We start from the raw sequence: 25,215 nt of genomic DNA, 5'->3' as shown, positions 1-25,215 counted from the left end.
GGCTAGGTCCGGCAAATACGGAGCGTTGGGAATGACAGACCACTTCTGAGAAGCCAAATAGTGGGTCACTCGTAAGGCCGTGTGTGCTGGAGCGTTGTCGTGATGCAGAAACCAGTCACCTGATCGCCAAAGTTCCAGGCGTTTCCTCCTCACATACTCTCGCAGAAACCTTAAAACATCCAAGTAAAAGTGCTGGTTAACAATCTGGCCAGGGGGTACGAATTCCCAATGCACAATTCCACGAACATCAAAAAATACATTGATCATCGTCTTCACATATGCCTTGCTTTTTTTGGTCTGGGAGAGTTGGGAATCCACTGGCTTGGTTTCTGGATCATACCCGTAACACCAACTCTCATCCCCTGTAATGACTTTGTTCAAGAAGTTTCGATCTCGTGCAATCTCTGTTTTCAAGTCCTGACACACATTCATGCGGATGGTTTTTTGCTCCTGTGTGAGAAGGTGCGGAACAAATTTAGCAGCAACACGTCTCATGTGCAAATCCTCACTCAAAATCCGCTGGCACGAGCTACAACTGATTCCTGTCTCTGCTGAAATTTGATCAATGTTCTCCTCATTTTGCGATGTTGAAGGCCGTCCAGAACGAGCTTGGTCTTCAACACACATCTCACCACGTTTAAAGTGCCCAAACCACTCAAAAACCTGTGTGCGGCTCATAGTGTTGTCCTGGAAAGGTTCCTGAAGCATTCGATTTGTCTCTGTTGCAGTTTTTTTTAAGCAGGAAACAAAATTTCACACACACTCTTTGTTCTTTTACAGTTGTCATAACGACTTCGCAGAGGTAACATGCCAACAGTCAGAGAAACACCATACCACACTTGCACGTTCAGCTCTACACTGACACCGTCTGCACAGCTGTTTCTTGAAGGTCTCTACTAACACCATCTAGCATGAGAACCCTGCACTAAATCTACGAGTGGCAGTGCCATTGGAGTCCAGTTTCTTTTGGGTCCCCCCCTCGTATATCCAAATAATTGCCAATATCTGTGGGATTAAAGGAAACAGCCAAAGAACTCTGTTATGGAACTTTTGATGAAGTGCTGGGCTCTGCCTTTATGTCTGGTGGTGTTTATGCAGCTGAATGGTGACCGGAATCTTCAAATGTTTCTACTTTTCTTTTTCTTATTACATAACGATCCACTTTATTATATTGTTACGATATAGGTAAATCAGATGCCAATTATTCTCGAATAAACACTTTATTCGCACTGTGGCGGCACCACCATTTAGGATAGGGAAAGTTAGTTTTGTGCAATATGCTGAGCACAAGTTACAGCCAGGTGCAGGCTGGATTGCAGTGAATTACGCAAACCAACAGTTGCGAAGTAGAATAGAGGCCACAGTATACAGGGTGTTACAAAAAGGTATGGCCAAACTTTCAGGAAACATTCCTCACACACAATGAAAGAAAATATGTTATGTGAACATGTGTCCGGAAGCGCTTACTTTCCATGTTAGAGCTCATTTTATTACTTCTCTTCAAATCACATTAATCATGGAATGGAAACACGCAGCAACAGAACGTACCAGCGTGACTTCAAACACTTTGTTACAGTAAATGTTCAAAATGTCCTCCATTAGCGAGGATACATGTATCTACCCTTCGTCGCATGGAATTGCTGATGCTGCCCTGGAGAATGGCGTATTGTATCACAGCCGTCCACAATACGAGCACAAAGAGTCTCTACATTTGGTACCGGGGTTGCGTAGACAAGAGCTTTCAAATGCCCCCATAAATGAAAGTCAAGAGGGTTAAGGTCAGGAGAGCATGGAGACCATGGAATTGGTCAGCCTCTATCAATCCATCGGTCACCGAATCTGTTGTTGAGAAGCGTACGAACACTTCGACTGAAATGTGCAGGAGCTCCATTGTGCATGAACCACATGTTGTGTCGTACTTGTAAAGGCACATGTTCTAGCAGCACAAGTAGAGTATCCCGTATGAAATCATGATAAGGTGCTCCATTGAGCGTAGGTGGAAGAACATGGGGCCCAATCAAGACATCACCAATAATGCCTGCCCAAACGTTCACAGAAAATCTGTGTTGATGACGTGATTGCACAATTGCGTGCGGATTCTCGGCAGCCCACACATGTTGATTGTGAAAATTTACAATTTGATCACGTTGGAATGAAGCCTCATCCGTAAAGAGAACATTTGCACTGAAATGAGGATTGACACATTGTTGGATGGACCATTCGCAGGAGTGTACCCATGGAGGCCAATCAGCTGCTGATAGTGCCTGCACACGCTGTACATGGTACGGAAACAACTGGTTCTCCCGTAGCACTCTCCATACAGTGACGTGGTCAACGTTACCTTGTACAGCAGCAACTTCTCTGATGCTGACATTAGAGTTATCGTCAACTGCACGAAGAATTGCCTCGTCCATTGCAGGTGTCCCTCGTCGTTCTAGGTCTTCCCCAGTCGTGAGTCATAGGCTGGAATGTTCTGTGCTCCCTAAGACGCCGATCAATTGCTTTGAACGTCTTCCTGTCGGGACACCTTCGTTCTGGAAAACTGTCTCGATACAAACGTACCGCGCCACGACTATTGCCCCGTGCTAATCCATACATCAAATGGGCAACTGTCAACTCCGCATTTGTAAACATTGCACTGACTGCAAAACTATGTTAATGATGAACACTAACCTGTTGATGCTACGTACTGATGTGCTTGATGCTACGTACTGTAGAGCAACGAGTCGCATGACAACACAAGTACCGAAGTCAACATTACCTTCCTTCAATTGGGCCAACTGGCAGTGAATCGAGGAAGTACAGTACATACCGACAAAACTAAAATGGAGTCTAACATGGAAATTAAGCGTTTCCGGACACATGTCCACATAACATCTTTTCTTTATTTGTGTGTGAGGAATGTTTCCTGAAAGTTTGGCCGTACCTTTTTGTAACACCCTGTATAAGGAACAGCAGACGATCCAAAATTGAACCCTGTGGGACTATCTTCATGATAACTCCCAATATTAGAATTTACCAACCTCCCAACATTATCTGTGTTGTTCTGCACAACTTTTTGCTTTCTGTTTGTTAAGTATGATTCAAACCAGCTGTGTGTGTGTGTGTGTGTGTGTGTGTGGTCTTCAATTCCATAAAACCTGAGTTTTTTTTTCTACGAGTGTGACACGATGCACACAGTCAAATGCCTTGGAAAGATCACAAAAAAATACCAACTGGAGATAATTTGTTATTTAGGGTTTGTACTAGTTGATGGGTAAATGTGTAGATAGCATTTTCAGTCGAGTAACCGTTCGGGAATCCGAACTGTGACATGCTGAGTAACTTATTTTCACTTAAATGTGAGACTACTCTTGAATACATAACTTATTTGAACATTTTAGAAAATAAAGTCGGCAATGAGATTGGTCTATAATTATTTAAGTCACTCGTTCCCATTCTTACGAAGAGGTTTGACAATTGTGTATTTCAACTTGCCTGGAAAAATTCCCTGTGCCTGCAAAGCATTACATATATCACTAAGGACTCCACTTATCAAATTAGAACAACACTTCAAAATTCTGTTGGAGACTCCATGAACACCACACGAGCTCCTGTATATTTATAATTCCCTTAATTTCAGCGGGGGATGTTGATGCTATTTCTAAAGGCTTAAAGTCTTGGGGAATGTCATTGTTAACACTATGCCATTCGGCGACACCACAGTGGTGCGCGAAATAGTGGTCAACGGCCGGCGAAGCCAAAGTGGTGTCATGAACATAGTATCGTGCAGGGGCCGGTGACAGCACGTTAGTATCTTTTGCATTCTGTTGGTGTTTTGTTCAGGTAACAATAAGGTACACAAGTAAACAAGTGTTTTGTCTTTGTAGGTACTTGTGCCCTTTCATCACGGGAGTCGAAAGAGTCGATACAATTATTTACGATGAATGTGTGAACGTCTTTTCTGAAGTTCCGGATGACTCTGCCGATTGGGAATGAGACATTGGATATCGAAAAAATGAAAATGAAGCAGAAGCATTGGAAGACATTGATATACGTCCAAGACAAATTCGCGAACTCTACGGCTGTCTACTGATTCCCATGAATTGGATGAAGAACACAGTGCATAAATTTGAAGGATCGTTGGGTCCAAACATATTTCCAAAGATACAGAGAGCATCGAGGATAATGTCGAATTATATATTGGGAACGATCTATTTGAATATACTAGCAACGAAACCAACAAGTACTACGGTCAAAATTACAACAGAAGAAAACTACATTAAAAAATGCCAAATTTGTCGACGTTATAGGATCCGAACTTAGAAAATTGTCTGGGCTTGCTATCCTTATGGGAATTGTACAAAAAGGCAAGTATCGTGGTTATTGGTCAACGAATCCATTGATAGACACACTGATATTTCGCAAAACTATGTTCCGCAACCAATTCAGTCAAATATTATCATTTTTACATATTTCCGACAACAACAATAAACCGGATAATGCCGACTGACTTTTCAAAGTGCAATTCATAATGATTATTTTTCAAAAAAGCTTAAATAAACAAATATTTGAAACAAACAATTTTTGTATTTATTAACATATGTATATCTTCGAAATTCCACGAAAATAGGGGAACAGGGTTCAGAACTAATGATGAGTTTAGTATCACTTAACATTTTATGATCTGATAATGTCAAGAACAGCCGGCGACAAGCCAAGTAATCGGAATTAGAGCTGCCGGCACCAGGCGAGTCAGTTTGTACGAGATGTGCAGACGACAAAGTGTTAACATATTTTTTTGCTTCTTCAAATGAACCCTTTATCGCTATTTTTGCTGCTACATTTGGAAAGAGATTGTTGAAAAATACTTGCAACTTGTGAATTATTACTCACAACATCATCATTTAGCTTTATTGCTATGGTATGCTGTGCATTGTCAGACTGCCGTGTCTCCCTTTTGACAATATTCCATATAGTTTTAATCATACTATCCGCATTATTAATTTCTGTCAGAACACACAAGCTTCTCGATTTCTTAATGACTTTCCTTAAAATATTACAGTATCTTTCGTAGAAAGCATGCAACTTTGGATCCTGACTTATTCTTGCCTGTCAAATTAAATATTGGGAACGATCTATTTGAATTTATCAGGGTGTATACGAGGACACGGAAAAAAATTCCCAGATTTTTTCCGGATAAAAATACACTTTCTCCTGGGTGAAAACACGTGTTTCTCATGTTAAGTGACAGTATATTTTCCCATATCAATCTTTTGAATGGTTATGGTTTTATACATAGGCGCAGAATTTCCCAGCACTTTAGAAAACAAAACTAAGGGGGAAAAAAAGGACATGTTTTGGAAATACCTTTGATGTCCAGCAACACGTACGCGGTGTATTTTCAAATTACGAAAGTATACGTTCGAATTCCACACAACTCCGAATGTTACTTTCTGAATCACTGAAATCGAGATGTGTGTTTGTAAGCCAGTCACGTAATCTCGCCAGCCAATGGCAGCAGATATACAGAGCATAGGACACGTGATGTAGCCAGCCAACAGCAACATCACTGTCAAGTAACACGAATACACAAACAGGGAAAGTTAATAATTTAAATTAATACACATAGTGTTGCTACAATAAAAGCAGAGCTTTTACATACAATATTGGTCTCTAAGGTTAATAAGCGGCAAGAGAAGCTAAGCTTTCGAATATAATGTTGATCTTTTTCATGTGTGTTACCATTAGGGTGTGTTGTTGTTGTTGTTGTTGTTGTTGTTGTGGTCTTCAGTCCTGAGACTGGTTTGATGCAGCTCTCCATGCTACTCTATCCTGTGCACACTTCTTCATCTCCCAGTACCCACTGCAACCTACATCCTTCTGAATCTGTTTAGTGTACTCATCCCTTTGTCTCCCTCTACGATTTTTACCCTCCACACTGTCCTCCAATACTAAATTGGTGATCCCTTGATGCCTCAGAATATGCCCTACCAACCAATCCCTCCTTCTAGTCAAGTAGTGCCACAAATTTCTCTTGTCTCCAATTCTGTTCAATACCTCCTCATTACTTATGTGATCGACTCATTTAATCTTCACCATTCTTCTGTAGCACCACATTTCAAAAGCTTCTATTCTCTTCTTGTCTAAACTATTTATCGTCCACGTCTCACTTCCATACGTGGCTACACTCCATACAAATACTTTCAGAAACGACTTCCTGACATTTAAATCTTAACTCGATGTTAACAAATTTCTCTTCTTCAAAAACGCTTTCCTTTCCATTGCCAGTCTACATTTTATATCCTCTCTACTTCGACTATCATCAGTTATTTTGCTTCCCAAATAACAAAACTCATTCACTACTTTAAGTGTCTCATTTCCTAATCTAATTCCGGCAGCATCACCCAATTTAATTCGACTAAATTCCATTATCCTCGTTTTGCTTTCGTTGATGTTCATCTTATATCCTCCTTTCAATACATTGTCCATTCCGTTCAACTGCTCTTCCAGGTCCTTTGCTGTCTGACAGAATTACAATGTCATCGGCAAACCTCAAAGTTTTAATTTCTTCTCCATGGATTTTAATACCTACTCCGAATTTTTGTTTCCTTTACTGCTTGTTCAATATCCAGAATGAATAACATCAGGGATAGGCTACAACCCTGTCTCACTCCAATTCCCAACCACTGCTTCCCTTTTATGCCCCTCTACTCTTACAATTGCCATCTGGTTCCTGTACAAATTGTAACTAGCCTTTTGCTCCCTGTATTTTACCCCTGCCCCCTTCAGAATTTGAAAGAGAGTATTCCACTCAACATTGTCAAAAGCTTTCTCTAAGTCTACAAATGCTAGAAATGTAGGTTTGCCTTTCCTTAATCTAGCTTCTAAGTTAAGTCGTAGGGTCAGTATTGCCTCATGTGTTCCAACATTTCTGCGGAATCCAAACTTATCTTCCCCGAGGTCGGCAATACCAGTTTTTCCATTTGTCTGTAAAGGATTCATGTTAGTATTTTGCATCCGTGGCTAATTAAACTGACAGTTCGGTAATTTTCACATCTGTGAACATCTGCTTTCTTTGGGATTGGAATTATTATATTCTTCTTGAAGTCTGAGGGTATTTCGCCTGTCCCCTACATCTTGCTCACCAGATGGTAGAGTTTTGTCAGGATTCGCTCAGTGGAAATTGAGATGTCCTGTGGTGCTTCTCCTGCTCCAGTCGGCCGGTTTTACAGCCTGCCCCCTCTTTCTTTCTTTAAGAAATAACCGACACAAAACAAAAACACAATTAATAGCGGATGGGAGTATTTGTAATCGGGAGAACAAGAACTCTTCAGCAAATTTGCACTCTTTATTGCCTATTAGCTAATAACTTGCTGTTTTGTTTGATATAAAATTAAATATAGGATACATAAAACCAATAAAGACAAGAGATAAGCAAGAAATTACACATTTCTTCAATCCTTAGCTCCTAGCATTTTTTTCTCTCTAAACTTGCTACAGCTTTACATGGCGCGCTTTCCTTTCTGCGAAAGAATCTATTACCTCAAAGTTCGTCACGTTATGCTACATGAAAAATCGAAATGTCATTATCTATTACTGAAAAAGCTGTTAACACAAATAATACCCTAGACTGGCATGGTTTCTCGATCTGATTATGTCCATTTTGTCACTGTCTGCTACATAAAACAAAATAGGCAGCAATTTTGTAACCCACGCCAAATAAATGAGACTGTTTTGGTACAAATGGCCATTTTTATAACAAGACAGAACATAATTCATGAAGTACCAATATCAAATGCCTATTAGGCCTACTAGGAGCAAAAAGCTTTACGTTTGGAAATAGTTTCACATTTCATTCATATGCACCAGTTTCTCAAGCACGAGATCGAAAAGTAGTATTACGAAATTTTTATATAAATTTGGAATCGTTTTATTCTTCCATAATTTGTGGATGTCCCCGTTTCTTCTCCTTCCTCATTCTAACAAACAATCTTGTCGTCACCAATTCTGTAGCTATTCCTGCCATGGTCAAAATTTGTTTGCCGATTAACTTCACTAACCCTGCCAAAATCACAGGTTTAGTTATCCCGCAATTAGTTTCCGGTTTTTAGGCACTATTACGTGTTTGTACAACACGTTTTCCACATTACTTTCAAAATAGAGCATAAGTGGCTGCTAGCTGGGGACTGTACAACTGGTCCTTGATAGTATAGCAATCTGGCCAAAACTTTGTCAATATTTCATTTTCTTGGATACACCCAGAAAATAATACATCATCTTCCTCACCTGTTATTCCTGCCAGTCGTTTATTTCCATTGTGGAAGTCTGAATCTATAGATTTCACTAGTAATTATAACAATGCTGATCATTCGCAAACCCAATCAACCACATAATCAGACAGCAATTGGCATTCATCCGTTCGGCTTTACTCCACTCAGCTCATATAGCCCCGTCCCCTTTTGTCTGCGGAAAGTTTATTTCTAGATGCGACAAGGATTCTTCCCGACAGAGACATACGCATGCAAAAATCAATTTATAATTTATTCAGAAATCAACTTATAATGTGTTCAAAAACCAACAGGGAAGCGTTTCAAAATCATATGAATAATCGATAGACAAACGTGCGCCGGATGCTAGGCGCTTTGTTAAACAAGTTCCCCCCCCTCAAGAATATGAATTTGGTGCCCCCTTTTCCCGGTAGCATCTAGCTGCTTGCTGCAACTGCTTGCACACCCAACAGCCACATTCCTGTAGCCAGAAGCGGGAGTATCTACAACTCAAGCACGGCTCAACTGCGCATGTGCACGAGCCCGCTCGTAACTCTAAAACGAATCTAATGTAAACAGTTGCGACTTCACGCTCATCGGAGGCAATTTGTTGTTATGAAGCATTGCATGGTCTTCCTAAAGCCTTTGACACATTTTGCTGTTGGCAGACGCTAGCACAATCACTGTGTCTCGTCGTCGTATACGGCACATTTCCTTTGCAATTTAAATTATTTTCGTTTTTCTGTCACGATTATGTTCTATTGTTTAAGTATTATTCTGCAGTAGCAGGATACAGTAATATCCTTTGTTAGAATATCTGTTCTTACCAGTCAAAATTACAAAAAATTAACTGAAAACTAAAACAATGAAAAATTCCCAGGTTTTTCCTGGTTTTCTCACGGATGAAAAAATTCCCGGGTTTTTCCCGGATCTCCCAGGTTGTATAAACCCTATATATTAGCAATGAAACCAACAAGTACTACAGTCAAAATTGCAATAGAAGAAAACTGGATAAAAATGCCAAATTTGTCGACGTTATGGGACCCAAACTTAAAAAATGGTTTGGGCTTACTATCCTTATGGGAATTCCTCTGACACGATATCTGAATTCCCTTAGTAATCCATGGCTTACTTGCCTTTGTAATGGAGTTTTTGGATAATGTTTCAGGAAAGCCACTCAAATATTGAGACAAATTTACAGTGGAATAAATTGAATTTGGCATCAGCACCATTTTCTGTGAATACTTCATCCCATTCTACCTCTTCTAGGCTGCTCTTAAAACTCTGTACCCTGTTCACATCAATAAGCCTCCCTGCCTTGTATGAACCTGCCTGAAGCCTATTAGGTGCTATATGTGTTATTTCCATTAACTGTGCATCATGATCAGATAGCCCACTAACAACTGGCTACACATTAATTGTTTCTGCCTGAGCACTGTCTAAGAAAATGTTATCGATAAGTGACCTACTGTCCTGCTGCACACGAGTTGGAAAATTAACAACCACCAAACAAAGATTCTAGCTAATTTTTCCTATCTGTATCTTTTAAGAAATCTACATTAAAATCATTGCAAACCATTAACTGCTTCTTTTTGTCCGACAGGTGGCTCAATAACGCCACTAAAATGTTTTCATGAATAGCTGTATTTTACCTTGAGGGGATCTATAGATTGTTACAATTACTATAACGTATATTGCAGTAGCAACTCACAAGCACATGCTTTAAGGATCTGATCTGCACAAAAACTATTTGTTTCAATATTTTTGACTTTGTGTCCAGCTTTTATATAAGTAGCAACATCTCCTTTTTCCATGTTGACTCTACATGAATAAGACACTAATCTGTAATCCCTTAAATTTAACGTCTCCATCACTGCGGTTACATGGTGTTCAGAGAAAGACAAAACATCTATACCTTCAGAATTTACCCCATTTCCTAGGCATACAAGAAGCTAATCCACCTTATTTTTCAATCCTCTAATGTTCTGATGAAACACACAAATTTTATTTCTTTTGATACTGCTACAGACATTATGGCACTGTTCTGTTTTAATCTCTTTCAATACACTGTCTGTAACCTGACTCTACAGTAAAAAATGTGTCCCTCTGACTCCAGTAATCACAGGTATTTTGTCTTGTGTGCATATGGCCCCCCTTACATTTTCTGCAAGATGATCAACTAATCTATTTCCCCCTCCTATTCATGTGCAGGCCATGATTAGTGTAATCCCACCTCCCAATTGCATCAATAGGCACGGCACAGATATGGGATTTAGTTTCTGCCAAGAGTGACGAGTACGAAACTGGAGAGGCTCGATATTTTCTCACGACAAATTTGAACAGGCGCTATCACTGAATTATGTATAAATACTCAAATGGAAACAGAAACACCACTTAACGACTTTACTGCACAATATGGAAAATTAACTGTATGGAAGTACAGGAACACAGAAAACGCGAACCGAATGCAAACTATACAGGCATGATACTCTTCACAATAAAGCTACACAGACACTACCCGGAAATTATCAAATAATCATATAATTTACTGCGGTCGATAACAAAAACAAACCCATGCCAATGGCTTGCACTTTAGAACAGTTATCTTTTCATGAAAACTACACAAGTAAAGGCGAAACCTCCAATATCTAGATCACAATGGATACTAATTTACTTATTTAAGCTACAATATTGCCTTAATGAACTGTTTTTCCACGAGTAAACACACACATTTATGAGCGCCTAGCTGCCTACCTCATCACAGACAACCTTCACACATTTTCTCGAGAATAGATATGGTTCTCCTTCCACTGTTAAATAAATCATGATACGTTAGCTACATTTCGTATGCAACAGTGTATGCAATAAAATGCACCAAATGTAAAATGGACAGCGACCACTCATGACAATATTTTCAAAATATGCATGATGATGTTCTTTACATAGAGGTATCACAATAACTATGGGTAATAACAAAAAGAAAACCAGGCTTATCAAGAAGTGATGTCAGACTATAAGACATGAGGGGGGGGGGGGGGGGGGGGGGAAGACTTATTTCCTTTTTACTGAATAGTTTCCTCAAAATCTAATGAGAAAGAATGCATGGCAGGTAACGCCCGGTGTGAACCAATCAAATCATCTCCACAGGGTTCCTATGTGCTTCACCAATGCAGATTGCTTCTGCATTGTATCGCAAACAGAATTGCATTCATATCGCCCCAGTGAGAACAGTGCCTAATACCCCTTGTGGTACTCGCAAAATAACATTTACATCTATCGCTTCCGTTCCCCACAAATATTTTCATCCGGCTATTTGTTTGAGTTGACTCACTTCCATTGTGACTTACTCCTTTCGTAGGCCAAGCATACTAAGTTTTTGCATATGCAATCTCGAGGTTATTTCTACATCTGCCAAAGACTCTCCATCCTACGATAACATACTGCATGTTACCTTAACAGAGTGGCAAACTGTGTATGGTATTCTATATGACAGCAATTTTGTTAATAAGTAGTGGTCAACGAGTCAAAGCTTTTCAGATGCTGAAGAAACACTTCATCTGCCTAAATGCCTTGGTCAAATTAAGCACACTACTTGTCACTCAGTGTCATCTTGGTCTTGAATGTATTAATCATCTACTTCAACAAGGCCATGCCCTGAAATGAGTAATTCTGTCTGAGATTTTGCGCACCCACCTACAATAGCTTTTCGTCGCCTTCCCAATCTGCGCAATATTCTTGTCAGACCCTATGCTGCTCCTGCACCCATCTCCCCACCCTATGGTTCTTACCCCTGTGATCGTTCCCTCTGCAAGACTTGCCCTATGCACCCTCTACCAACTCCTATGCCAGCCCCATAACTGGAAAAACATATAATATCAAAGTGAGAGCCACCTGTGAAATGACACTGTCATACACCAGCTGTTATGTAAACACTGTTGGGCCTGTAACATCGACATGACTACCACCCAGTTATCAGTCATGATAAATGGGCATAGGCATAGGCTGTATACAGGCAACACACAATATCCTGTTGCAGAGCATATCGTACATGACAGTCATGATCTCGGTGCCTGCTTCACCATACATATGGATTCTTCCCCAAGACACCAGTTTCTCAGAACTCATCATCAGGTGGGAACTAGCACTAAAATATGTACCTGGTTCTCATCACCCACCTGACCTTCATTTACATTACTTCTTTCTATCTCATCATTGCTTCACAGTAACTACTTCTTTCTTAATTTTCTACATCTTTCATTTTCTGACTTACCTATTTTTCTCTGTCGCCATTCACACCACTGTTACATACAATGCACTTAACATTTCACTCTTATTAACCTGTACACAATGCTTCAGTAGTAATCACTGTCTTAATATTACCCTGTCTTCCACCTTTAAGCCCTAAGGTTTTCAAATCTTTTCCTTCCCCTTCAACTCTTCTGCCACAAGGAGGAGTCACTGGCTCCGAAAGGTTGTAATTGTAAATCCTTTGGTTTGTGTGTTCTGTGCCACCACTTGATGAGCAGATTTTTTTTATCTATCCATCTACGTTATAGTTTCTATAATTGATTACTTTCATTTAAGTAGTATTTGAGTACTCCATAAAGGTGCTGGTGGAAACACACTGACATCTACCAGAACACTTTTGAACATGGCCAGAAGACTCTGCATCAAAACATCTTGCCAGGAAGTTACTAACATCTAGTAGTTAACCTCAAATTTCATGGTATGATCTATACACTGGTAAGTTTCGAAACACACAACAACATTAATTACAGGACAGAGACTAATCTTCCTTTTTATGTATTATTTCTATTAAAAAATAATTACTTACACTATCTGTGGTGGTGACTTGTCATTGCTGCCTCCCATCATAGGCTCTAGTACATTTTCTTTGTATGTCTGAGTCCAGACACCAATAGGTAACTCTGTTATTTCCAATTTGTCCTCCCCTAGTATTGCTACCTCACCATATACAACATACCTACTGTCACCAAGAGGCTCAATAACTCCTCTGTAGTTCTTGTACCAAGGAATCTGAAACATATGTTAATATTATGATCACATCAAAATATATTCAAACATTCCTTAACTTACATATTACAAGGTGTTTCAAGAAGAATATACATATTACAAGGTGCTTCAAAAAGAGTATATGTATTACAAAGTATAATTTTGTCCAAATTGATTGCTGCACCTTAGCTCAGCTATTGGCAAAACAAATACATAGTCTAGTTTATATTAACAGCTGTTAAGATGTCAGTTGTCTTCTGTTTTGCTTGATAACCGTCATATGTTTAAAATGGCTACTCCGCAGCAGAAATGGAATTCTGGGATCACAGTGCAAAGATGTTTCAGGTTCAGGTACCAAATTGATCCTCCGAATGGGTGGAACATTTGCAGATGGTATCAACAGCTTCTGAATACAGGATGTGCATGCAAAGGAAACAGTCCTGGCTGCCCTCTTGTTCCTGAAGAAAATGTTGCATAAAGTCAAAACTGCTTTCCAACATAAGACCTTCAAAATCAACTCCTCGTGCCAGTCGGGAGTTACAGCTGCCTACAACAACAATTCGGCGTGTTTTGAGATGTAGGTTGGTTACGAAGCCGTACACATTACAGCTGTTACAAGCTCTGCGTCCTGATGACAAACACAAACATGTGGCATTTTGTAACGAGATGCTTAATGCTGTTGACAATGACAACACTTTCGCACACCACATCGTGTTCAGTGATAAAGTTACCAATCCATGTTAGTGGTCAGGTAAACAAACACAATGTTCGAATTTGGGGCCTACAGACCTCACATGCAGCCATTTAACACGTATGAGATTCGCCGAAGGTCAATGTGTTTTGTGCGATATCCCGATAATCTAATTACGGTGCATTCTTCTTTGATGGAAACATGGTTAACTGTCGGCAGTATCTCACTATGTTACAAAACTGGTTGTTTCCGAGGCTACACGAAGACAACTCCATTTTTCAACAAGACGGTGACCCCCTCACTGGAGTTGTCAAGTGCGTGAATATCTGAATGAGACTCTTATCGAACCGTTGGATTGGTGGTCAAGGAGCTGGCGACTTAGCATGTCTCAGCTGAGCTCCACGGTCACCGGATTTGACACTCTCTGACTACTTCGTGTGGGTTTTTGTTAAAGACAACGTTTATGTACCACCGCTCCCACAAGACCTGGAAGAGTTGAAGAACTGGATCCGTACTGCCATAAGATCAGTGACGAAGAACATGCTTGCCCAAGTATGGGAGGAATTTGAGCATCGATGTGAGATTGTTCGTGTCGCTGATAGAGGACATACTGAACATCTGTAATGTGAACTTGAGAGATTCATAAAGATGTGTGTAACGTATCATATTCATAAGTCTTAAAGTTTAATAAATATATGCATTCGAAATACATATATTCTTTTTGAAACACCATGTATTTAGCAGAATCTAGTGGCACTAGAAATGGGGGGTATGAAAATCATTGTAACTCTTCAATCAAGTGGGTGCTTAGACAAAACTATGTAGTCCAAATGCTGCCTAAGCTAAATAGGTTACAACTAAGGGTCTGCGCAACTGTGGATAACCTCAGTAAGTATTACATTGAGAGTAAAAGTCTGACCAGATTGCTGCAATTAACAGGTATATCTGCAGATATGTATAATAATTACTTTGTGATTAAATGCTTAGCAACAATGCTCAATATTCTAATAGAATATATATTATGTATAGAGGAAGTTTAATAGTCTCATCCTGCAGGTGTTTATATAACATTAACTGGGCCCAGTTTTACTTTCACTGAGTCTTCTCAAACCCTCATATTGTAGCTACAGTCACTTTGTGCTTATAGGCTGTACTGTCAACATTTTCTGTTTCGTTTAATAAAGCATGTTCACAAAGACATATATTGCCACTGGCTATCTGTGTGATGTTGCCAAATTGCCTGTCAATCTTTGCTGCGAATGTTGGCCAAGCACGAATTCTTTACCCAGAGCCAAAGTTTCTCCTTGATCCCTACAGATCATAGTTCGTAACACACTCCAACTAATAATGCTTAAATATGGTAAATACATCATCATACATTTCTGTCTCCTCTAGGATTAATGCATATTTTCTCAAATTATTTTCAGTGCACCAAATGATGCTCATTATACACTTCCTGTGACTGAATTAAGGACAGCTGCCAAGTTTCATGTTCAAAGCATTGGAGAGCTCACATCATCAATAAGTATGCGACCACTACTTTCAACTCTAATAGACTGATCCAGATTGGATCCAAGGTCCAAATACCTTACAAAAATTATGAATGTGCTTAATAGATTTGAGGTCACGTGACCTGTGAAAAAACAAACTCTGTAATGTTTGTGTAGTTTTCATAAACCATTGTGACAATTAGGGTAAGGTGGAATACAGTATTAACATGCTGTAAGTCTGAGAGCAGATTGATTAAGATCAAGACTGACACTTTGAGCACATTTCTTATTAGCACTGAAGTAATTTTTCTATTCTGTGCATAATCACAGAAATTAATTACATCTTATTTAGGACATTATTAACCACATCTAAAAACAGTGGTTGTGAATTGCTACATGAAAATGGAGGAAAGTGAATTTCATGTTCTGATAATATACACTCCTGGAAATTCAAATAAGAACACCGTGAATTCATTGTCCCAGGAAGGGGAAACTTTATTGACACATTCCTGGGGTCAGATACATCACATGATCACACTGACAGAACCACAGGCACATAGACACAGGCAACAGAGCATGCACAATGTCGGCACTAGTACAGTGTATATCCACCTTTCGCAGCAATGCAGGCTGCTATTCTCCCATGGAGACGATCGTAGAGATGCTGGATGTAGTCCTGTGGAACGGCTTGCCATGCCATTTCCACCTGGCGCCTCAGTTGGACCAGCGTTCGTGCTGGACGTGCAGACCGCGTGAGACGACGCTTCATCCAGTCCCAAACATGCTCAATGGGGGACAGATCCGGAGATCTTGCTGGCCAGGGTAGTTGACTTACACCTTCTAGAGCACGTTTGGTGGCACGGGATACATGCGGACGTGCATTGTCCTGTTGGAACAGCAAGTTCCCTTGCCGGTCTACGAATGGTAGAACGATGGGTTCGATGACGGTTTGGATGTACCGTGCACTATTCAGTGTCCCCTCGACGATCACCATTGGTGTACGGCCAGTGTAGGAGATCGCTCCCCACACCATGATGCCGGGTGTTGGCCCTGTGTGCCTCGGTCGTATGCAGTCCTGATTGTGGCGCTCACCTGCACGGCGCCAAACACGCATACGACCATCATTGGCACCAAGGCAGAAGCGACTCTCATCGCTGAAGACGACACGTCTCCATTCGTCCCTCCATTCACGCCTGTCGCGACACCACTGGAGGCGGGCTGCACGATGTTGGGGCGTGAGCGGAAGACGGCCTAACGGTGTGCGGGACCGTAGCCCAGCTTCATGGAGACGGTTGCGAATGGTCCTCGCCGATACCCCAGGAGCAACAGTGTCCCTAATTTGCTGGGAAGTGGCGGTGCAGTCCCCTACGGCACTGCGTAGGATCCTACGGTCTTGGCGTGCATCCGTGCGTCGCTGCGGTCCGGTCCCAGGTCGACGGGCACGTGCACCTTCCGCCGACCACTGGCGACAACATCGATGTACTGTGGAGACCTCACGCCCCACGTGTTGAGCAATTCGGCGGTACGTCCACCCGGCCTCCCGCATGCCCACTATACGCCCTCGCTCAAAGTCCGTCAACTGCACATACGGTTCACGTCCACGCTGTCGCGGCATGCTACCAGTGTTAAAGACTGCGATGGAGCTCCGTATGCCACGGCAAACTGGCTGACACTGACGGCGGCGGTGCACAAATGCTGCGCAGCTAGCGCCATTCGACGGCCAACACCGCGGTTCCTGGTGTGTCCGCTGTGCCGTGCGTGTGATCATTGCTTGTACAGCCCTCTCGCAGTGTCCGGAGCAAGTATGGTGGGTCTGACACACCGGTGTCAATGTGTTCTTTTTTCTATTTTCAGGAGTGTATTTCTTCCTGTATGGTAAGAGAATGAAAGAAACTGGGAGATCAACTTACTTTCACTTATTCCGCTTCTAACGAGAAATAAAAATATGATACATGAATCATCAAATATTTTATTGTCCAGGCAATAGCATCGTCAATACTATTATTTTCAATTTTGTTGATTCAAATAAAGTATCCAATAGGATGGGAAACAGAATTTATCCCCTCATTAAGAATCAGATCTAGATTATTATTAAAGATTGGAGCTGCAACTTTTCATTTCTGATTTCCATAAGTCGTAGGCGCTTCAAGATGAAATAACTGTTTAACATTAATAACATGACAAAAATTGTCCCAATAATAGTACTATCATATTGTATTCAACTAAGAACCTTTATTTGAACCATTATCATTTTAAGAATTGTTATTAGGACAATAGGAGGTTTAAATCAAACATCTCTATGCCAACTTCTAGCATACTCTTCAATTAGACATTTAGGGTGAATAATTAGATCTCTAACAGTCAGAGAAAACATCTGGGAACCATAGTCTTAATATTCAAGCAAATGAATCTATTTTTTATAAATCAGATCTATTCAGCTAGGAACATAAAAACTGAAATTAAATTCATAACATTTTTATCCCTACTATCTCTAGGTGGCTTACCACCATTTCTTGGATTCCTACCAAAATGAATTTTAATACAATCATTAATAGAAAACAACTATTATAACTATTTAGTCATATTAACTACAATTACACTTTATTATTACATACGTATTAGATTCTCAGCCCTAATTATGTCATATACCGAAAATTCATGATTTATTAAGATAAGTCTCAAAAATCAAGAATTATTCTTCCTATAACCATAATAATTTCAATAATAGGATTGATTTCAACATCAACCCTAATCTCATTGTACTAAGGACTTAAGTTACTTAAACTAATAACCTTCAAAGTTATAATTAAAAAAATAATATTTTAGGCCTTAGTAAAACTGTACACCTCTAGAATTGCAGTCTAGAAACATAACTGAACATAAGACCGGAGTATGGTAGGCGATAAAATATCTCATAAGTAGATTTACAGTCTACCACTTAACATTCAGCCATATTACCGCAAACATGATTATTCTCAACAAACCATAAGGACATTGGTACTTTATACTTTCTATTTGGAACATCAACAAGAATACTTAATCGTGCTGAATTAGGTCAACCAGGATCTTTAATTGAAGATGACCAGATTTATAATATTATTACAGCCCACGCATTTGTAATAATTTTCTTCATAGTAATACCTATTATAATTACAATGAAATGAACACCCTTAGCTGCTTACAGGCGTTGACATACGTCAACGGGGACAGATGAAAATGTGTGCCCCGACCGGGACTTGAACCCAGGATCTCCTGCTTACATGGAGACGTATGCGTAGTATTCATAAAACCATTGTGACAATTAGGGTAAGGTGGAATACAGTATTAACATGCTGTAAGCCTGAGAGCAGATTGATTAAGATCAAGACTGACACACTGAGCACATTTCTTATTAGCACTGAAGTAATTTTTCTATTGTGTGCATAATCACAGAAATTAATTACATCTTATTTAGGACATTATTAACCACATCTAAAAACAGTGGTTGTGAATTGCTACATGAAAATGGAGGAAAGTGAATTTCATGTTCTGATAATATATTTCTTCCTGTATGGTAAGAGACCGTATTATTCGTTTCGGACCTCTTGATAAGTTTGGAGGTGTGATTACACATGTCAATCACATCGCGATTACGGGCAGCATGGGGTTCACGCCTGAGCCTCAGGACGTGCGCTAGCAGCGCATGTCGGGTGTTTCAAGCGTCAACTTCACATCTCAATATCTTGGGGTGTAATGGGAATATTGCGATGCAATCAACGCCATTGTTTATGTGCTTTGTCATGCTACGGATTGCTGAAGAAAAAATATAGGAGGTCCATTTAAAAAAACAAGTTTGTGTTAAACACATATGCTTTCGTTTTAGAATGTTTCCAAATTTGTACATTCATGGGCTCCAGCCCTACATTGATACCGATGAAAGTCGTTTTCCAATAGCTGTTATTGTTCCAGAGATATTTTGGGTGGACAAGATAGCTGGGACACCCTGTATAGTATCTGTTCTTTCGGACATGTCCGAAAGAACAGATACCATCTTAGTATATATACCTATAATTATTGGTGGATTTGGTAATTGACTTGCACCAGATATAGCATTCCCACGAATGGATAATATAAGTTTTTGATTACTACCACCCTCATTAACCCTTTCTTCTTACACCTTCTACAGTAGATAACGGTGCTGGTACAGGATGAACAGTTCATCCCCCTCTGGCAGGAGCTATTGCACATGGGAGTGCATCTGTAGAGCTAGCCATTTTTTCACTACACTTAGCAGGTGTATCATCAATTCTTGTTGCAGTAAACTTTATTACAACAGCAATTAATATACGATCAGAAAGCATAACTTGAGACCAAACACCTTTATTTGTTTGGACTGTAGCTATTACAGCCCTTCTTCTTCTTCTTCTTTCACTTCCAGTTTTAGCAGGAGCTATTACTATATTATTAATAGACCGAAACCTAAATACATCATTCTTTGACCTTGCGGGAGGGGGAGATCCAATTGTATATCGACACCTATTTTGATTCTTTGGGCACCCAGAAGTTTACATTCTAATTGTACCCGGATTTGGTATTATTTCACACATTGTATGTCAAGAAAGAGTGGAAAATTGAATGATTTGGAACGTTGGGTATAATTTACGCCATGTTATCAATTGGATTAATAGGATTTATTGTATGAGCACACCATATATTTACATTAGGAATGGATGTTGACACACGAACATACTTCACATCAGCGACAATAATTATTGCTGTACCTACAGGAATTAAGGTATTCAGATGACTAGCTACACTATATGGAACTAAATTGAAGTTTAACCCACCATTATTATGAGCTCTAGGATTTATTTTCCTATTTACAATTGGTGAATTAACAGGATTAGTACTAGCAAACTCATCACTTGATATTGTATTACATGACACATATTATGTAGTAGCCCACTTCCATTATGTTCTACCTATAGGAGCAGTATTCGCAATTATAGGAGGTGTTATTCAATGATATCCACTATTTACAGGATTAACTATAAAAATCCATGATTAAAAATCCAGTTCACAATTATATATATTGGAGTAAACTTAACATTCTTCCCTCAACACTTCTTAGGCTGCGTTCACACTGCCGGCCGGGCCGGGCCGGGATGACACGTACTGCCTCGGCTCGTGCCTAGCCAGCTCAGGCCGACGTGTAGTGCATTCACATTGCGCGCCACGCTGAGCCGGGACGGTGAAATGGGGGAAAAACCACTTCTCCGATTTTCATGTTTTAAAAATTCTTAGTGGCATATAAGACTTCGCCACATCGTTTTATGAACTTATTTTTTTCTTAAAAGCGTTACTTACATCGTGAAAAAAGAAAAAGTCTACTTTTTGTTCCGCGTGATTTCCTAGTTTTGTAACGCTTCCCAACCGATTTTGAAGAAAGTTAGCGGCTAAAAACTCTTATTTGTGTACACGTGGTAGTGCAACAACTTAGCTTCGTATTGAATCATTTATCTTTCCATATTTCTTAACAGTCATCGTGAAATGATGCTATTTGTCAACTTTCTGCACTTGATTTACAAATCTTGTAGTGAAAAATTTATGCAGCAGGTAGCTTTCTGTTAGATTCGTTTTAGACCATAAATTGTTGGGAATGAAACGTACCTAAAAGTACCAAAACGTTTTTGAAATGATAAAGATACTGATATCTGTCTCTGGTCACAAGTAATGCGAGCTATTCAGTGGCGTCAGTGCCGCGTCCGCAAACCACAGAGTTCGTGCGGTTACAGCTTGGTTTGGTTTAGTGTAGTCATATAATGCAGGACACAAAAAAACTAATTACTAGTGATCAGCATAGACCTAGTGTCGGTCCCTCGTATTATTTTAATGGTCTCATTGTCTAGATAAGTCTAAATGTATAAGAATTTTTCCCCTCGGCTACTGGACAATCGTCTGCTATGCTTCTATAACTGGCCAAAATGTATGGTCTGTATGTGTGTGCGCGCGACTGCGCACATGTACAGGTAGTAGTGTCAATGACATAGGTCTGATAAAATTTGGTGTAAAACTAATCACAAAAACAAACTGGAGATTTGTGATACGTTTACCGTAGAAACTGAAGCGCAATTCTGTAGTCTCGTTGTCTACTTTGACAGAAAAAATAATGGAGACTTAATGAAACTACTGTAGATCGACACAGATGTGCGTTTCATTGTTCTTCATTGTTTTTTTTTCTTCCTTGGTGGGCTGCGCTGCACTGTCAAGGTAATCCCCACTGTTTGGCTAAATGGCTGTTAGCTGCCGGAGGCCAAATAAATAAATTTAAAAAAATCGTCACCCTTCGACAGCTGACAAGCAAGTCAGTAGAAAACACAGCTGCAGTCAACAGTTGCTCGCCTTTAGCTAGTCTGTGATGTCGTGTAGAACGCCGTCTTCACTTTTTTATTGGTATTGTTTTGACTCTGCAGTAACTCGTCGAGTTTTGAAGTACAGAAGAACTAAGAGGTTATGGATTCATCCCATAAATAGCGACAGACATTTAGGAGAGTTTTTTCTTTACATGAAGAACTTAAAAACTATCCAGAAAAATTTTATTCATATTACAGAATGAATCATAATACATTTCAGTATGTGCTGCAGAACACTCAAGACAAAATTTCGAAACAGAACACAAATTTTCACAGAAGTATAACAGCAGAAGAAAAATTGTATACAACGATAAGGTAAGATTCGTTAGTACACACTGCTTGGTTTGCAGTAGAACTTTGTACAGCATTCACTACCTCCAGTTAATTGTAGTCATGTTTTTGTATTTTAAATTTCACAAACACTTACCCCTGAGGTGAAAAGAGTTAATGGGACTCCTGAGAATCATTAGGAAGTAATTAGCTTTGTCATTTTGGGTAATGTCTTGCTGTGCCTTCAACGAAGAATCGCAGAAATACTACTTCAGATTTTCCAACTTTTTTCTTCATGATGCAGCGCTTGGCAGTGGTGATGGGTTATCATGTGGAGCTACTGATGACCTCACAGAATTCTTTTCATTACCTTGTAAGATAGACAGATTGATAGGCGAGGAGTTTTGAGATAATCCCTTTGACTCAGTGGTTCTATTTCCACTGATAAAGAACTGTGCATAGCTATTGGAACTTAGAAAAATCATATGACACAACAAAGCCCGAGTGGAATTGCATTTTAATATACCATTCCCTGGATCACATGACCTTATTTTGCCAAGTTATACAAGTTATTCTCTGTAACTGTCTCTCAGGTATTTGCATTTCGATTTCATTACTTTAATTGAAAGAATATAGAAGGGTGCAAGACAATGTCTCTAATTATTTATTGTTGTATAACTGTGAAATGACATGGACTAAGTAAAAATCTACTGTGCAAACAAAACTGCAAAAACTTCGCCCAACACCACACTTGAGTAACACATTTTACGATTTTTTTTTTTCTAAGGTATCTGTCCACTGGCATCTCCTTTCATGCACTAGCATCGTCATTCAGATTAGGAATGTCCACCGTATCAGTGGTGGTGAAAGACATTTGTATGGCCATATAGGAGTCACTTGCTCCCATTCATTAACCAACGCCAACTGTTTCTCGATTTAAAGAAATTGCCAGTGAAATGCGTATGAGATGGGGATTTCTAAACTGTGTTGGATGTATAGACGGGAAGCACATACGTGTCCAATGTCCTAAACTTTCTGGCAGCATGTTTCACAATTATAAACAGTATTATTCGATTGTACTCCAAGCAGTTGCTAATGCAAATTACAAATTTATAGCTGTAGATGTTGGTGCCTACGGTAAACAGTTTGATGCAGGCGTGTTTAAAGGAAGTATGTTATATAAGAAACTTAAAAATGGGGAGCTGTTATTACCGCCACTAACAAGACTTTAACGAATGTCAGGATCTACCGTACGACATTTTGGGAGATGAAGCTTACCCCTTGTTAGAGAATTTTATGAGACCTTTTCCTCGCAGAAATTTGGACAGCGAGAAGATTCTATACAATGATATGCATTCCAGAGCAAGAAAAGTTGTTGAATGTACATTTGGTATAATGACCAATAAATGGAGACTACTGAGGAAGGAAACTGAAACATCCATTAACAACTGATCGCATAGTCAAGTGCATTTGTCTACTTCATAATATTGTCATTGACACAGAAGGATGCAATGTTGAAGCTGAAAAGTTTTGTAACAATGCTGATATGCAGACAGCTGGTGCCACATTCAACAGAAATCCCACATTACGTTCGAAAACTGTCAGGAACACTTTTGTTGAATATTTCGTTAAAAATCCAACTTAAAATAATTAAAAAACCTTTCAAAAATAAATTTTGGAATTGAAAGTACTTAGCTATTTAGTGTATTTTTGAGTATCTCATTTCATTGTAAATAAAACAAATAAATTATTTTCCTTTATAGTTTTATATTTGTGCGTACTATCTGAAACACACTCCTTGGTTACTTCGTTCCATAATCTGGAAACTGCATCATTACTGTGATACTAGCCGAATTTCTGATCCAAATTGATGGACACAAGTTAATGTCATGTATATGTTATTCTGCATTCATTAAAGTACGAACATTGCAAAAAGATGTCACAGACAACAGCTTATAGGAATGTGTCACAGCATGACTTTACAATGCACTGTCATCTGGTAGGGACATATTTCAGTCCCTCACTGACACTCATATCTGTCTCCGTTTACAAGTAAATGCAAACTATTCAGTGGCAGCAATGCCGAGATCGCTGGCAAGCTATTGTTGCAAATGCATGTAAATACAGTAGATTAAATAAATGAAATAAAAGTAATTTCGCATGTATCATTGTAATAAACGTAATTTTTGATTGATTGTGAAATGAGAGGTATCTTAAAATAAAAGACGTGTGCAGTCACATTTGTGATGAAAGCAGAAGGGAGACATGTGATGCGTGTACTGCAGAAGCTGTAGTGCTGCTCCACAGGCCCACGCCTGCGGTCAGCTTGCGTCGGCAATATTAAACACTCGGGATGTCGCCTACTCGGCTCCGGGAGGCTCACGTCGTGTCGGCGCGGCCCGGTCGCCAGTGTGAACACCGCAATTCAAAACCATGTGTTTGATATCAAAGCGGGCGACGGCCTGGCCAGGCTTGGCTCAGCCCGGCCGGCAGTGTGAACGCAGCCTTAGGTTTAGCAGGAATACCACGACAATATGCAGACTACCCAGACGCATTTACATCATGAAATTTAGTATCAAGAATTGGGTCTACAATCTCTATTGTAGGAATTATTATATTCATAGTAATCATATGAGAAAGAATGGTTACAAACTGAGCAATTATATTCAGAGCTAATATAAGATGATCAACAGAATGACTACAAAATAACCCACCTGCAGAACACAGTTACTCAGAATTACCATTAATCTCTCGATTCTAATACGGTAGATCAGTGCAGTAAATTGAAGCTCTACAAATAAAAGTTTGACCTTTTATTAGAAAAACATTTAATGGCAACACGATCAAATTTATCCCTTCAAGATGGAGCTTCACCATTAATGGAGCAACTATCATTCTTCCATGATCATACTATGATCGTATTATTATTAATTACAGTAATTGTAGGTTATGCCCTAAGTTATATATTATTTATTGCCTATACAAACCGAAACATAGTTCATGGACATTTAACTGAAATCACCTGAACAGCATTACCAGCAATTACCCTAATTTTTATTGCTCTACCATCACTAAGATTACTCTATTTACTTGATGATTCAGTGGATGCA

The 25,215-nt window shown here is 39.6% G+C and overlaps 1 protein-coding gene across 3 annotated transcripts in view; it reads right to left on the bottom strand.

Moving 5' to 3' along the window:
- LOC126475245 (DNA topoisomerase 2-alpha-like) overlaps positions 1–25,215 on the bottom strand; it is a 171,160-nt gene that overhangs the window by 71,504 nt on the left and 74,441 nt on the right. For all 3 annotated transcript variants that reach the window (XM_050102936.1, XM_050102937.1, XM_050102935.1), the window contains one exon: positions 13,084–13,286. In XM_050102936.1, the coding sequence (XP_049958893.1) occupies positions 13,084–13,286 (203 nt within the window). The remainder of the gene's footprint in view (positions 1–13,083; positions 13,287–25,215) is intronic.

The sequence above is a fragment of the Schistocerca serialis genome, chromosome 4, assembly GCF_023864345.2.
Source record: "Schistocerca serialis cubense isolate TAMUIC-IGC-003099 chromosome 4, iqSchSeri2.2, whole genome shotgun sequence".
NCBI lineage: Eukaryota > Metazoa > Arthropoda > Insecta > Orthoptera > Acrididae > Schistocerca > Schistocerca serialis.
This window is presented reverse-complemented; position numbering and strand designations above follow the sequence as displayed.